This window comes from Penicillium roqueforti, assembly GCF_015533775.1.
Source record: "Penicillium roqueforti strain LCP96 04111 chromosome Unknown scaffold_38, whole genome shotgun sequence".
NCBI classification, from domain to species: Eukaryota; Fungi; Ascomycota; class Eurotiomycetes; order Eurotiales; family Aspergillaceae; genus Penicillium; species Penicillium roqueforti.
Window position 1 is genome coordinate 165,148 of NW_024067602.1, and position 15,354 is coordinate 180,501.

The 15,354-nt window shown below is 50.3% G+C and overlaps 6 protein-coding genes across 6 annotated transcripts; 3 read left to right on the forward strand and 3 right to left on the reverse strand.

The window, feature by feature from the left end:
- Positions 1-315: 315 nt before the first annotated feature.
- LCP9604111_8907 (uncharacterized protein) lies at positions 316-1,810 on the forward strand (the record flags this gene model as incomplete). The annotated part of the gene is made up of 4 exons (XM_039077102.1): positions 316-585; positions 649-674; positions 731-747; positions 819-1,810. 4 exons carry the CDS (start codon positions 316-318, stop codon positions 1,808-1,810), a joined length of 1,305 nt encoding a protein of 434 aa, XP_038925144.1.
- Positions 1,811-2,094: 284 nt separating this feature from the next.
- LCP9604111_8908 (dynamin-related GTPase DNM1) lies at positions 2,095-4,647 on the reverse strand (the record flags this gene model as incomplete). The annotated part of the gene is made up of 3 exons (XM_039077103.1): positions 2,095-2,409; positions 2,475-4,454; positions 4,549-4,647. The coding sequence occupies 3 exons, from the start codon at positions 4,645-4,647 to the stop codon at positions 2,095-2,097; spliced, it is 2,394 nt and encodes a 797-aa protein (XP_038925145.1).
- A 510-nt stretch (positions 4,648-5,157) lies between these two features.
- Positions 5,158-8,174, reverse strand: LCP9604111_8909 (putative actin binding protein; the record flags this gene model as incomplete). The annotated part of the gene is made up of 7 exons (XM_039077104.1): positions 5,158-5,244; positions 5,314-7,227; positions 7,286-7,473; positions 7,533-7,588; positions 7,675-7,834; positions 7,963-7,996; positions 8,151-8,174. 7 exons carry the CDS (start codon positions 8,172-8,174, stop codon positions 5,158-5,160), a joined length of 2,463 nt encoding a protein of 820 aa, XP_038925146.1.
- Positions 8,175-8,697: 523 nt separating this feature from the next.
- LCP9604111_8910 (uncharacterized protein) lies at positions 8,698-11,844 on the forward strand (the record flags this gene model as incomplete). Its single annotated transcript, XM_039077106.1, has 4 exons — positions 8,698-10,101; positions 10,240-11,360; positions 11,424-11,512; positions 11,570-11,844. 4 exons carry the CDS (start codon positions 8,698-8,700, stop codon positions 11,842-11,844), a joined length of 2,889 nt encoding a protein of 962 aa, XP_038925147.1.
- A 315-nt stretch (positions 11,845-12,159) lies between these two features.
- Positions 12,160-13,447, reverse strand: LCP9604111_8911 (uncharacterized protein; the record flags this gene model as incomplete). Its single annotated transcript, XM_039077107.1, has 2 exons — positions 12,160-13,395; positions 13,445-13,447. The coding sequence occupies 2 exons, from the start codon at positions 13,445-13,447 to the stop codon at positions 12,160-12,162; spliced, it is 1,239 nt and encodes a 412-aa protein (XP_038925148.1).
- Positions 13,448-14,522: 1,075 nt separating this feature from the next.
- Positions 14,523-15,336, forward strand: LCP9604111_8912 (GPALPP motifs-containing protein 1; the record flags this gene model as incomplete). The annotated part of the gene is made up of 2 exons (XM_039077108.1): positions 14,523-15,056; positions 15,142-15,336. The coding sequence occupies 2 exons, from the start codon at positions 14,523-14,525 to the stop codon at positions 15,334-15,336; spliced, it is 729 nt and encodes a 242-aa protein (XP_038925149.1).
- Between the last annotated feature and the right edge of the window lie 18 nt (positions 15,337-15,354).

Genomic DNA, 15,354 nt, shown 5'->3' on the forward strand with positions numbered 1-15,354 from the left:
GGCGTTGCCCTTGCTATCCTTTCTCTCCTCCTAATTAACTGCATAATATGTCAGGGGCTTGAGACAGTTAGGGGATTAAGAGTAAAACTATATCATAGACAGCTTGAGGGGGGCTTTACAATGGTAAATCCGGTACATATAGTTGCATATATATCTCGTGATCCACAATCTTATCTTCAGCCCCAGCTTTCTTTCTTTTAACCACCTCATCTCACCTTTCATAGGAGTCGCCCTTTGAAACTCCTAGAAGGTCAGAAATTCAATTCATCTCTATTTGCAATTCCTCTCAGTCAATATCGCTCACACTTGAATAGGATGCTCAATGATCATGAACCCTCAAAAGGACACGATGACTCCTACCTGATCAATCGCACTCGAGTCTCGACTGTGAATCAATCGAATAGAAACGCGAACGTCGCTTCGCCCCCAAAATCTCGATCTCAAAAATCCGAGGACAAGCTTGATTATGCTCAATTGAAGAAAGATGCGCCGGGCCTCGTTGCTGCCGCCGCCCATGCGGCGGTTCCTAGCTGGACCAGCATGGTTCTAATGGTCTCTCTTATCTTCGGGGGCTGCTGTGCCAATGTGGGTGTCTAGAGAAACCCCCAACGCTGCTACGGAGCCAAAACAGGAACTGATCCTTTACAGGTCTTTGCGCTAGAGGCGATTATCAAGTAAGAAAACAAACCAGGCTAATCCAAACACAACGCTAATCCTATATCTTCTCCAGAGAACAGCCTACTGCCGGTAAGGACGACAACCAGAACCAATGAAAACAATCGCACTGCATATCCTAACCCAACTCGTTCCACGTACAGGTCCCTTGATAACATTCGCCCAATTCGCGATCTGCGCCATTTTCACCATCCCAACCTTCCTATCCCCCTCAGCCGGACCACGAGCTTTATTCCTGCGCCCACGCGCTATTCCACTACGCTCATGGGCGGTATATACCTCTTATTTCATGAGCGTCAACCTCCTCAACAACTGGGCCTTCGCATACAAGATCTCCGTCCCACTACACATAATCCTCCGGTCCGCAGGCCCCGTCGCCTCAATGGTAATCGGCTACCTATACAACGGCAAGCGCTATTCCCGCGGCCAGATCGCCTCGGTAGCGATGCTGACGGTGGGCGTGGCGGCAGCCGCCATGGCCGACGCGCAATCCAAAGGCGTATCTATCCACGTCGAGTCCGATGCGGCGGATACAATCACGACCGTGACGGGCTTCACAATCCTCGCGCTCGCAATGGTCCTTTCTGCGTTCCAGGGCATCTATGCCGACCGGCTGTACGCGACTTACGGCAGAGACTATTGGAAAGAGGCGCTTTTCTACTCGCATGCGCTTTCTCTGCCGCTTTTCCTGACGAGTTGTCCGCAGTTGCTGGGTCAGTGGCGGGTGGTGGCTTCGTCGCCTTCTTTGCTGTCGCATTTGGATTCCGGGTTGTGGGGGTCGTCTGGTACGGTTGGGAGCACTGCTTTCTCGGTGCTGGGGCGGATTTGCCACATTGAGGCTGTCAAGGCTTTCCTGGCGCATCTGCCGGTTCAGGTGGCTTATCTGGCGATGAATGCACTGACGCAGTATCTGTGCATCCGAGGAGTCCATCTTTTGTCGGCCAAGTCGTCATCGTTGACTGTTACCATTTTTTTGAATGTTCGCAAGTTGGTTTCCCTGCTCCTATCGATTTACCTCTTCGGGAACAATTTGGCTGGAGGTGTCTTGGTTGGCGCGGCTTTGGTGTTTGTCGGGGGTGGTTTATATGGCTTTGAGGGTGCACGTCTACGAAGCGTTGCCAAAAAGGCCCAGTGATATTATCATATTAGATAGATCTTGATCTAAATGTCTAGACAAAATGCCTTTTGCGTGAGTTTTCTCGGTTTTACCTTAGAGCCGGTTACTTCTAGGAGCCATGCCACGAATAGAGGAAAAATATATCGATATCATGTGCAGGCTGCAGTAGTTGTACATAAATTGAGATAAAGCAACATTGTCCACACCATTTGAGTGGAAAGGTAAGGCATCAAGCATGACGCAAAATCAAGATCTCCCAGGCTACCCCGGAGTCAGACCAAAATAATAAAACAGTTAACCATCTATAAGACCTCGCCCACAATCTTGGCGGCTTCCTTGTACGTTTCCAATAGCCGCTCACACTTCTCTCTCTCGGCCTTGATGCCATCATCCTCGTAGAGAAGCTCGCCGAAAAGATCTTCTTTATAAAGTTCGCTCACGAGTCTGTTTTGGACCACATCCTTGCAGTGGTTGACAAGGAGGTGCATGACAGCCTTGGGGACTTGGTCTGCAATGGTTTCTCGGACGATGTTGAAGTATGATGAGATGAGACGGCGAATGAGCTCGGTTTCGAGCATCTCACGTTCCGTGAGTGCAGGCTCCGTGTTCTCGTTGGGCTGTAAGAGCTGAAGTCAGTCATAACCATCTAAAATTTAAACAACGAATGCGCAGTGGTACTTACGAATACAGATATGTCACCACCATACTCCGACGGTGCAGTGTATCCCTCAGTCGGCATAATGGGAGCCCGAACCTCGGCACGCCGAATGCTCTGGCTAATGCTCGGCTCACCAGCATTTGGCCCTTGCCGGTGGGGGTTCATGCCTGCCGGTGGCATGGCCATGTTGTGAGTACCTTCCTTACCGAAGAAGTAGTTCAGGAACGAGTCGCGGGCATTGTTCGAGCCACCGCCACCGAACGCAGCATGGTTAGATTGACTGCCATTCAGAGAAGCAGCAATGCCATTCTCGCCTGTGCGGCCAACATGAGGAGACATGCTTCGCGATCCCTTAGAAGAGTGGGTTCGGACGGGGAGGTTTTGCTTATCAGAATATTCTTCTTCTTCAGGACCTCCCGTAGTCCCATTGGGAGCTCCCAATTCCTTTTGACGTCGCTTCTCACGCTTTCTTTTTTCCTCCGCTAGCAAGGCTTTTCTTTCTTCGTCCTGCTTGTTCTGCATGATTGAAGACATGGCAGCTGCGGCACCAAGGAAGTTAGGATGGTTGGTGTTAATGTAAGCTCTTTGGATCGAGATCAAAGATTCTACATAAGTCGAGCAGGGCCCCAGGCGCTCACGAAGAAGGTCAGATACGACCTCAATCAACTTTCCTTGGAGACGAGGGAAACGCAGGAGCTCTTGATTGCCACACGTGTGGCAGATCTTGATAAGCTCCTCATAGACCAGCTCCACGCATCGCTGACTGGGTGATTCGAGGAGTTTAATCTGTGGTTTGACCAGCAAATCAAAGGCCAACTCCGGGACAAACAGACTGGGACGAGGACCTGTCGAGTTTCGGATGGCCGTTCGGATATCGGAGACAGTCAGGTTGTGAGTGGGATCAATGGTTTCCAGTGAGTTTCCAAAAACAGAGTTGAAAATGTAGTAAATCCTTGCTCCACCGCATAGCTCTTTCGTAGAAATCTCTGAGGAAGTTCCGTCGATAGATGAGATGAACGACGCGGCGAACCTGGTCATCTGCTGAAGAATCAATGATCCCCGGTGTTCTTCGCCACTGAACTGTTTGTTTCCGTAGCTGGCCAACTCTTGCTGAGTCTGACCCATCAAGGTGTTTAGCCGAGCTTTGATATCCGGAAGCCGGTCACGAATGTGAGACATCAGGGTTGTGTTCAGAGTCTTGGCCAAAAAGTGCGTACCGCAGCGGTTGGCCATATTCCGGTAAGCTGGATGATGCCGGAAGAACTCAGCCTCTGCCCGCAATGCATCTGAAAGCGATTTTCCACACTGGATGTCCTGCTGGGACCGATTGACAACGCCGATAAATCCAAGCTTCAAGGGATACACACGTCCAGACAGGATGTCCATCGCATTGGTGCCATGGTCCATGAGATCCAGCTTTGACAGAACACCGATCGTCCTCCGGCCCATGGGATCCACCTGACGGGCAAGCTTCAGCGCCTCGGAATTGACCAGATCGACATTAGCCGGAGAGACCGCAAGAATAATGCTGTTCGGCTTGGCAATATATTCCAAAATCAAAGTGCGTGTTTGTTTTTCAATGTCCGACGGTTGATCACCAATGGGCACCTTCGTCAATCCAGGCAAATCCACGAGCGTGAGGTTGAGCACATGAGGTGAGAATATCTTGAGGTTGATCGGTTGTCTATTGATGCCCTTGTTGCTTCCTGCGATTCTTGCTGTCTCCGCTTCGATCTCTTGCTTCACTTGGGCAAAGTCATCAAACTTGCGTCCCGGCTGGTGGTGGAATTCAGCCCATTCGTGTTGACCGGCAACACTGGCAGCCGTGTGTGGGGTATGGACCTCATCGTTTTCCGGCTTATCATCACGTTCACTGGGCACGTTGATAAGTTGCAGGATAAGGGGCCGTCGGGTGACAATTCCGCTACCTCTTGGTAGAAAGTCCCTTCCGACGATATTCTCTAGGACCGAAGACTTTCCGGATGACTGGGAACCAACAACAACCTAAGAGGGAAGCGGGGATTAGTCTTGGGTTGACCGGGTAAGAAATGACAATTCCCTCTCAACCTCTGAGAGCTCTCTACCCGACTAGACTCACAATTTGGGGCAAGTCCAAGGAATCATTCCCAATGGTGTTGAAGACCAGATCCTGAAGCTTGTTCACTGTCACGAGCAGATCCTCGCCCAGCGATGTCATGATGTCGAATTGAAGGCTGGCTCCTTGAGACACACAGGTAAGAGTTAGAGCCCGGAGTTAAGAAGAGTGAAAAACTAGTAAAGGTACACGCAAAGTGAGGTCGCGTGCGAACGGTCACCGGGATCCCTGAAGGCCTAAGCAACTCTCCTTGGAACCTTGGAACATTGTTTATGGCCACTTTTTCGGCACACGTGATGCTGACATAAGCATGTGCTCCGATCATGACGTCGGTGATTCGCTGGCTTTAAAACACACATCCAGGCACGTGGATACATTGCATACATGTTCAAAAGAAGTAATACTACGAGGATAAGATGTGGATCTAGAACTACAAGACAATGAGTCATTCAAATGAACCTTATTGACTCATTTTAATTGAAAGTGGTAGTGAACTGGGTATTTATACTGAAGAACCAAGGATACATAGTGAGATCTAGTTTGGCGAATCAATAGAAATTTGAATTTCCCCTGGTCGCATTGCTGGAGTCGGAGTATCTACGCATGATCCAATCATTCGTCCAAGCGAACATAGTTGGCAGGGAATAGACCTTGTTTGCCATTGTACTCACCAAGCCACCAGTCGTCATCGGGGAATTCCTACAACCGGGTTAGTACTGTAGATAGTGATGGGGCAAAGCCGAGAAAAACAGGGATTGCTCCACTTACCACGTTGGAGATCTTTGCATCTTCAGGGAAACCGATCTCGTTATCCTCGGCGGCTTCATAGTCATACAAAGCTGTGGCCGTGACACCGTTGGAGCTTGGGGTAGCCACTGATGGTGCAGCGGCAGCGACAGGGGTGGGTGCCGCCGGGACGGGGGCAGCAGCAGGCTCTGGCTCTGGCTCCGCTTCATAATGGTCGGAAGCGGCCGGTACGTGTGACGCAGGTTCTGTGTCTTCCACAATCTCCACATAGTTGGCGGGGAAGAGACCACGCTCACCCTGAGTATTGACACCCACCCACCAATCCTCGTCGACCATTTCAATGTCGGTCACATATTCTCCCTCTCGCAATTCAATCTCATTATCCTCGGCCTTCTCGTAGTCGTACTGGATTTGGGCTCGCGGTCCGCCTTGGGGCTGCTCGGGCTGCTGAGGAGCGGTTGCCTCGGCCGCAGCGCGGCCTAGGTCGTGAGAATCATCCTCAATTTCCCTCTCGTCGGGAACGGCCTCTTGGAGGCTCCGAACAGGCATAGCAGGGGGAGGGGAATATTGTTCCTCGTGTGCATCCGCAATACTGTCGGCAGTGCCGCGGCCAACCGGCATGGCAATCTGGATCGGCGAGCTCTCACGCTCCGGGGTGGGAGGTGTCGGGGAGCGAGGAGGCTGCGGTGGTGGAGTAGGAAGAGCCTGCTGGGCGTCATGCTCAGGCTCAGACTCGACGGGTCCAGAGGATAGCCCGGGTACAGGAACAGGGCGACTGGCCTGCGGAACAGGTGGAGCAGGAGGAGCGAGTGGCGCAGGCGCGGGTGTGGGCGTGTCCTGAGCGAACTGGTCACGAATAGCACTCACGTGAGGTTGTGGTTTATCCTCTTGTTGGTCATTGGCCTTTGCATCAACAGGTTGCTCAGGATCGTATGATTTTTCCTGTGCAGTTTGAACGGGAGCCCAGGACTTGCCCGCATAGGAGCTTCTCCACTCGCTTTGGCCACTAGGTTGGCTTTGAATCGGGGCAGGAGTAGAGGTAGGCTCAGTGGTTCCAGATGACGGGGCGACTCCGCGCTCCTTGGCTTTACGCTCTGCCCAAATTTGAGCGGGTGTCTTGCCTCCCTCATCAGCAAAAGTTCGGCTTGCAGTTCCAATCGGCGCGCTCGTGGTTGGCTTAGGCCCGAGACCAACTGGGAGGGGTGGCTTTGTTCCAGGGAAGGAGGGGCTAGAGCCAAACTTGTTGGCAACCCTTGGCTTGGGTAGGGTGGTCAAACGCTCCGCGGCAGTAGAGGGCGCAGGTCGCTCGGGCAACGTTGTTGGCTGTTGGTTGAATGCAGTGCTCGATGGGACGTTGTCATTGGCTTCCGGCTTCTGTGCTCTGGCTCGAATAGCAGCGATGTCGACTTTGCCAATGGGCTCATAAGAGCCCTTGATAATTGCGGGGCGCTCATCTTTCAGCTGACCAGATGCGGCAGCTTGTTTCCGAATTGCAGCAATATCGACTTTACCCACTGGCTGGTAGCCACCTCTAACAACATCGCTAGAATCATCCGATGCAGTAGCGGCAGGTTGGCGACTCCCTGTGGGGTTTGCCTTGAGTTCTTGTAGGTTCACTCTAGTGGGCTGGTAAGCCGATTGTACCTTTTCCAATTGGGTGCGAGTCACGGGAGGGGCATCTACACCCCATCCATCATCATTCACACCAGCTCTTGAAGGTGTGGGCAGTACGCGAGCAGCTGGGCTGGGAGTGATGCCCCCAGATCGAGTCGGTGTGAAAGCAGGCTTGCTAGCCACGGCAGGCCGGGGGGCTGGGGCCCGGGCTGAGGCCTCGCCTACTGAATACTTAGAGCCGGAGGAATCTGCCACCCGCTGGACGATTCCCTCGGGGGTTAGATCCCCATCTGCTCGGGCTGTGATCTGCACATGGTATCCCTATCCAGCCAAGTCAGTTTCACCGCGACAGTTGCATCAGGGGAAGGAAACTCCTCACATGAAGGAACTTGGCAACTGCAGCCAGGTGGCTAGTAAAGTAACCCTTTGTTCGTTCCGGCACACCTTCTCCACACCAGCCAATGAGAACGTTTTTGGGAAGACCGGTGTTGGAATCCGTCACCTTCACATAGGCGAATTGCACCCGTCCTTCGGAAAATTCCTCGATGAGATCCGCCAATTCACCCTCTGCAGCACGATTGGTTAATATAAGATAATGGGCTTGGTTGGTAAAAAGGACTACTAACCTCCGGTGCTCTGGACCTTAAGGACACTCTCCTTACCTCCATCTTGCTGGAAGGCACTAACAAGCGGGGTAGAAACTGAGTAGACAGCCCATTGGCCATAGGTCGCAGACCCTCCGTTCCCAGAAGGGGGTGGTGCATTCACCACTGTCTGATAACTTTTTGATATCGAAGGGCCATTGGACGAGAGATTGAGAGAAGCCATGACTTTCCGGCGAATAGGCGGGGAGAAGGAAGGGAAAGCTTGTCAAGTTTCAGATGTGTCCACGTGGGAGGAGGGGTAGCTTTTTCTTTTGTTACAATATCTGTATCTCATGCAGTGTCAGCGAAAAGCACTCCAGACTGTTGGTGTTGGGGTGGGATGTAAGTTCGGGGAGGGGAATAGATAGGAGAAGGAGGGAGTTGACGTAGGTGGGCATTTGTAAACACTGACCGGGCAAAAAGGATAAAAGCAGCGGGGTTGAATGCTTTCAAGATGAGAATATCGCGACACCAAAGAAAAGGATAAGTACAGAATCAAGAGGAATATAGAGAGAAAGGTCCAGGAGAACGATGAAGCCTAAAGGTGGAGAGGAGAGACGGGAGGTTAGGGGAAAGGTGTTATAATACGATACTTCGTACTGCCAATACATGCACATGCTTCATAATATATGCAATGTATTATGTACTATGTAGTATTTAGGGAGCATCTTCACTTCGTAGATCTATATAGCTTTAGAATTTAAAGCTTGAAGATGGGTATTAATTCTAATTCAGATATTACACTCTATACTCTGTATCATATATAAAAAATCAATCGTGCAAGCCTTGTATAGTCCCAAAGCTATACATACATAGTTGGAGATGTGTCTATTTTACGTGTATTCTTGTGTATGTATTTTACAGCTCCGGGGCCTGGACTTTCTTCCCCATTCTTCACCGACAGAGAGGTGGGGAGCTTGAGCTCTCGAAGAGTTTTTTTTTCTTCTTCTTCTTCTCTCTGGTGTTCTTTGGTTTGGAGTATCCTACTTTCTAATTGTGCTAATCCAATTCTATACTGTCCGAAATCGCATTGTTGACCTTGTGTGAAACCCCAAGTTATGCAATAATCTCATCACAACCCTTCTCAGTTATACAATCCCTATTCGGTACCTGGGTACACATAGGATAGCAAGGGGTCACAGCAGTCATGGGACCTACTCAACCCGATTTCAGTGCCAGTCAGAATGCCAACGCGCCTGCTGATTCGTCCAACAATGAATCGGCCACTTCATCCCCGGGTCTCGAAGGTCCCGTGGACTCTCCTCTCCACGAAAGCTCTAATGCACTAGATCAGCCCGCAGAGGATATTTTGCCCAGAGACCAACAGCAGAAAACGGCCACCTATGACTATGCCTATGAGAAGTCCATGAGTCACGCCGAGGCAAGACTCTTCTATCAACATCATCAGCTAGCCGCGCGGAACGACACCCTGCCTTCGAGCCCAGTGGCCCCAGCCCGCTCAACATTCGAATCACGCCTTGAAGAATCACCGAACCTTTCGGATCCAATGAATAGTCAAGGCCAGATCTCTCGCGAGGGATCTATGGTGTTTGAACACGAACCCACAAAACTACGATTGCAATCCGCCAGTGAACCCAATCCCTCTGTGTCACGTTACCTCGAAGACGACCAAGACGAGGCGAACGATTCTGCCCGAAATCAGGCGGTGATTCTAGATGCTGTCCAAGGGCAGGGACCATACTCGGTGGCGGCGGCGAGTCTGCAAAGCGCCGGTGTGGGGATCGGAGGCCCTCAGGTTGCTAGCGGATATGCGTCTAGCAGTGATGCTGTCACGTCTGAGCTGAGTGCTATCTACTGCAAAATCAAGAAACTACTTGATCGGCGATCCCAGTACTTGGCGCTTTCTTTGCAGGGACCCGGAGATGATCCTAAGGACCAACCAGACTGGGAGATTTATCCTCCGCCCCCAGAACCAGCGTGGGATCATGAGAAGGAATATCACCCCGGCAACATCGGTGACCCATCTGACCTTGCAGGAAAGAAGAGGAAAATGGGCCAAGATATTGGGGAGGATTTTGACATGGAAGAATTGATGCCTCTACCCAAAGAATCGCCTTGGACGTATAGGCTGGATGGCAACAGTGTATATCAGGTCTTTGATTCTGAAACTGCTGCTGACCAACAAACACCTATTGTTCAGATCCCCTCGTTGCGCGATTTCTATATGGATCTGGACGCCGTGATCGATGTGTCGACCGACGGACCTGCGAAGAGCTTTGCGTTCAAGCGGCTGTCGTACTTGGAGGGCAAATTCCAACTGTATACGCTGCTCAATGAATACCAGGAGATGGCCGACAGCAAGAAGGTTCCTCACAGGGACTTTTACAACGTGCGTAAAGTGGATACCCACGTTCATCATTCGGCATGCATGAACCAGAAACATCTTCTTCGCTTCATCAAGAGCAAGATGAGAAAGTCCCCGGACGAAGTTGTCCTTTTCCGAGACGGAAAACATCTGACCTTGAGAGAGGTCTTTGAGAGTATTAACCTGACTGCCTATGACTTGAGTATTGATACTTTGGATATGCACGTAAGTCTCTCATCGCATCCCTTGTTTTGATGCCGAATCTTTAGAGGATGAAGGAAGATGCAGCCTAGATGCATCAACATTTCCTCTACGCTCACTCTTAAGCTACAGGTTTTACTTTTACTGACTCTGACTTCGTAGGCACACACCGACTCTTTCCACCGATTTGACAAATTCAATTTGAAGTATAATCCCGTTGGAGAATCTCGACTGCGTGAAATCTTCCTCAAAACAGACAATTACATCAAAGGTCGCTACCTCGCAGAGATCACCAAGGAAGTAATCTCAGACTTAGAATCTAGCAAATACCAAATGGTGGAATGGCGAATCTCGATCTACGGTCGTTCCCTTCAGGAATGGGATAAGCTTGCGGCCTGGGTAGTGGACAACAAGTTGTTCTCGCCTAATGTTCGCTGGCTCATTCAAGTGCCTCGTCTCTATGATGTGTACAAATCAAGCGGCATGATGGAGAACTATGAACAAGTTATCACCAATGTCTTCCAACCGCTGTTCGAAGTGACCAAAGATCCTTCTAGTCATCCTAAACTCCACGTCTTCCTCCAGCGAGTGGTGGGATTCGACAGTGTGGATGATGAAAGTAAGCCCGAGCGCCGGCTGTACAGAAAGTACCCCATCCCCCGGGAGTGGAACACCAAGCAGAATCCGCCTTACACTTACTGGTTGTATTTCATGTTCGCCAACATCGCTTCCCTCAACAACTGGCGGAAACGCCGAGGATTCAACACGTTCGTTCTACGCCCTCATTGTGGAGAGGCAGGCGACCCGGATCATCTGGCCGTCGGCTTCCTCTGCTGCCACAGCATCAGTCATGGTATCTTGCTACGCAAGGTACCCCTCCTGCAATATCTTTACTATCTGGATCAGATCGGCATTGCCATGTCACCACTCAGTAACAACGCTTTGTTCCTTACATACGATAAGAACCCCTGCGCGACCTTTTTCAAGCGAGGACTCAATGTGTCTTTGTCTACCGATGATCCATTGCAGTTTGCATTCACAAAGGAGCCTCTCATTGAGGAATACTCAGTTGCAGCGCAGATCTACAAATTCAGCGCAGTCGACATGTGCGAACTCGCCAAACATTCAGTCGACCAAAGTGGATTTGAGCTTTCCCTCAAAGAAAGATGGCTCGGCGCGAATTGTTCCCTGCCTGGAGTCGCTGGCAATAATGTTGCAAAGAGCAACGTACCAGATATTCGTGAGGCATTCCGACATGAAACATTGCTGGGAGAATGGTCCTTGTAAGTTGCCTATCGTGCCTTTGACGTCAAAGAAATGAGACTAACTGTATATCGTCTCATCAGGATCGAGCGATATGCCGACGGCAATGGGACCGGAGAACAGAAGAGCTTGGTTCCAGGTCCACCAGGGGAATCGGTGTCCTCGAATCATGGTAAATCTATCTTAAGGAATTAGGAATTATGCGGCCGACTGACTTTGAAATTCTTAGATCACAATGCACCTAACCCTGAGCCGCAATCTGAGCTAAGTTCAAGTGTAGCTGACACTACTGATGCCTCACTCAGTGAGGCCCATGGTACAGACCAGACAACCACCGCTCCGTCGACTCCATCGACATATGTAGCTCGATCACCTCGCCTTGGAACGGGTGAGTTCTCGTCTCCTGGCAGTGGAACAGGAGTCGGGGGATCAGACGGTCTGCCAGAACAGAAGATTTTCCCAGGAATCGTTCATGAGAGGGCTCGAAAGGGGACTATGCAATAGGATTACACGTGAGCGGCTTTACGTGACACATCACAGACTAAGGGGAGAGAACAAAATATTGGGGTAATTCTAATGCAAATTGGCTCCTCTATCGGTCAAGTTAAGAATTCAAGTGACCGTGACCCGGTAGTAGAGTACCACGGGCATGCTACACATGTAAAATGCCGACCTCTATCAAAAACCCAAGAACGCCTGAAGAAACAGCCACGAATTCAACATGCACCACACGCACCTCACGCACCCGTTTATGTCAATCAAACACCAATGCACGCCTCTCAACCGTAACATACAAATTAGATGTTTCAAGTACGTACTTCAAATAGCCCAGCTGCCCTTTCGTTCTGGCATTCCCCAGCCTTCAGGATTGGGATCTTCTCCAGTCATACCAGGCTCCTGCCTCGCCCATTCCCGGATGTATAGACGGAGCGCTTTCCATCGTGCACAGGCATTCGCAAGATCATCCTTGTCTGGGGCTGCAACATAGCCTTTAGCATCAGTTTTCAAGTCGTCCCGACGAAGAGCCTCGACGGGAATACCCGAGATTTTGCTGAGTTCGTAATCATAATAACGCGCAAGACAAGGGTAACCCAGAGACAAGTAATTATAAATTTGAGTCACAAATCCATCATGAAATTCGGACTCGATGACTTTCTGGAGATTAGGACTCGTGGGCTTCCAGGGACTCTGATTTCTGGGCGAGGTTGCGAGATGATTCAGATGTGTATGTGAAGGAGATGGGCTGAGTCCCATGCTAATGCCAGACTCATCGATACGAGGCATGGGGGTCACAATTCCGGGGAACAGACCGTGCCCCTCCCGCTCTTGGCCCTCGTCTTTGCAACAAGTACCCATCCAAAGACCAGAACCCTTTCCGCCGTCCCGAGGAGGCGATGCGTACCATAAGTCACCACAGCCAGCACAAAGATCATGTACACGAGAAATCGCATCGAGGCTAAAGTGGTCACATATTGTTCCCTCGGGTGAGGCGCATCGAGGAAGGACGATGTCCCTGCCAAGCATGGGCGGGCTCTTGCCATTCTTATTGAGTTGTGATGAAGATTTTCGTTTTCCAGATGCAGCCATAGCCCGGATCCTCATTTCAGCCTCCTCCTTGTGGTGGCGCATGTAGTCCAGTTCCCAAGACAGATCCGCCGAAGATTGTCGTCGGGACTTGACATGATCATAATTAGGCATATGACAATCGCCGGAATCTCCACTATCTTCCTCGATGGCGAAATGATCAACAGGCTCGTAGACTTGCTCGTTGGGAAAGGCAGCCAACGCTTGCTCCTTCAACTGGATATGTGCGGATTGAGCGGCAAGAGAGAGCAAGAATTCCGAAACCTCCCCATTGGGAGTTGCACGGAGTGGCTTGCTTGTGCATAAATCTCGTGTAACTTTATGGGAAGGCCCGGGCGGGGAAGTGCACGTTGAATGCGATCTGGAGTTGTCCGAATCTTCGCTGCTGTCAGAGGGGATCGATGGAAGATCCGGAACTCGAAACGAGTGTCTGCGAGCTTGATGTCGGCGCAGAAGATTGGAAGAAGAAAACTGAGATTCGGATGGCAGATAAGTGAGGACATGGGTATTTATATCTGACCATGATGTTGTGTCTGGGGAAATGATTGTATGGGGTGCTGGAGATCCTACGGCGTTATGCCGTTTGGGAAACGGGACAGGTTCGCTCTTTCGAACGGAGCGGGTCTCAGTTTGTATCAATTCGGGTTTGAATCTTCTTGGAGCCGTTGATGTCTGCTCAGACGACATAGAGTTCCTCTCATCTACCTCAGAAGTCGAATAAGACCGTCTCTTACTAGTCTTGCTTGTTTCAATTGGCTCAGGTAAAAATCTTCTGGTCGGTTGATGTTTACTAGGGTCGTTTGAATGTGTTTCTGGCTTTGATGGAGCGGGTTGATTTACTCCACTCAAAGCTGGCTGCTGGACGTTGGAGCTTCGTGATACGGTCTCGATTGGCTGGGGTAGGAATCTCCGAGGGACCCTTGGTTGTCCTTGACATTGTGCAAGACCAGATTCTTGTGGCTGGTATCGACTATCCAAAGAATTTGGCTGGTCCCCGTGAAGAGTAATCATATCTCGAGCGTTGTCTGTAAGTTGACTCGCCTCTCTTCCATCCTCCGTGGGCATGTTAGATTTCCCATGTGCTTCTGGTGGATGGCCCATTATCTTATCCTCAGTATCTCAGCTCTGAACCATGCTCGTATTGAATCAAGATGGTTGACAGAGCATAACCATTTTAGGGGGTTCAATTAAGGCACACTGGGTGTGTGTTATCAGTGGGTTTATTGACGGGCATGCGGGGTCGAAAGAGCGGTCTCGATGTGACTAGTAGAGAAACGAAAAGAGGCGTAACGGAATGTAATGTATCAGTTATCATGGATCGATCAAAGAGGCAAAGTAACCCGAATATGTTCAGAATGTACAGTGTATCAGAAATGCATTTTGTAAAAGAAGGGAAGTGCACATGTGAGAAGTGGAAAGTTGTGGTAAATTCCATACAAAACAGGGCACGTGCAAGTAAGTTCTCGGCCGCGGGTACCTTTTATGACATCAGCTCTTCCAGGGTTGGCTGTTACGAGATTACCATACGCGATAAGGGGGCGATAAGATAAAAGTCATGAATGTCCTCTTCGATTTCTTTTCCTATGTCTAGTACAGCAATGGAATCCACAGACAAGCGGAAGTTTGACGAGACTACAGATGATTCTCAACCTGGATCGGTCGCGAAGCAGCGGAAGGTAATCGGACCTTCTCTCCCGCCACCTCAGGAGGCCGACGCGGCGAGTGAAACTAGCAGAGATGATGATGATGACGACGACGATGATTTCGGTCCAAGCCTTCCTCCCTCCGGTCCAGTGAGCTCTGTGCGACAAGAGTCCACGGCTCCTGATATATCTAAATCGGCGGAAAAGGAAAAGGAAAACCAGCGAGATCAATGGATGCTGCAACCTCCTTCCCATTCCGACTGGTCTTCTAAGGTCGACCCTACACAACTACGAAGTCGCAAGTTCAATACAGGCAAATCAGCCACGGCATCTAAGGATCTAGATTCCTCGTGGGTTGAGACTCCAGAGGAGCGAATGAGGCGACTACAGGATGCAGTCATGGGCGTTGCTGCTTCAAAAAAACAGCCCGGGGACTACAAAGGTCCTTCAAACGCAAAGATGATGGAGGATCAAATCAAGAAATACAAGGTAATTATTGGGATATACTTTCCTCGGAAATTTCATACTTTATTCTCTCCGCGTTCTTCATTTTGTTCTAACATACGTCTTGTAGGAGATGACCGGGAAGACCACTCGCCTAGAAACCCAAGCTCAGGCACCGGAAGAAGAGGATGATCCAAGTGCGCGCGCATTTGACCGAGAGAAGGATATGGCAGTTGCTTCGAAGATATCCAGCGCGCAGCGCCGGGAGATGGTCAAGAAGGCAGCAGATTACAACACACGTTTTACAAAGGGCAGCTTCTTATAGCCATATTTCTTGTTTATA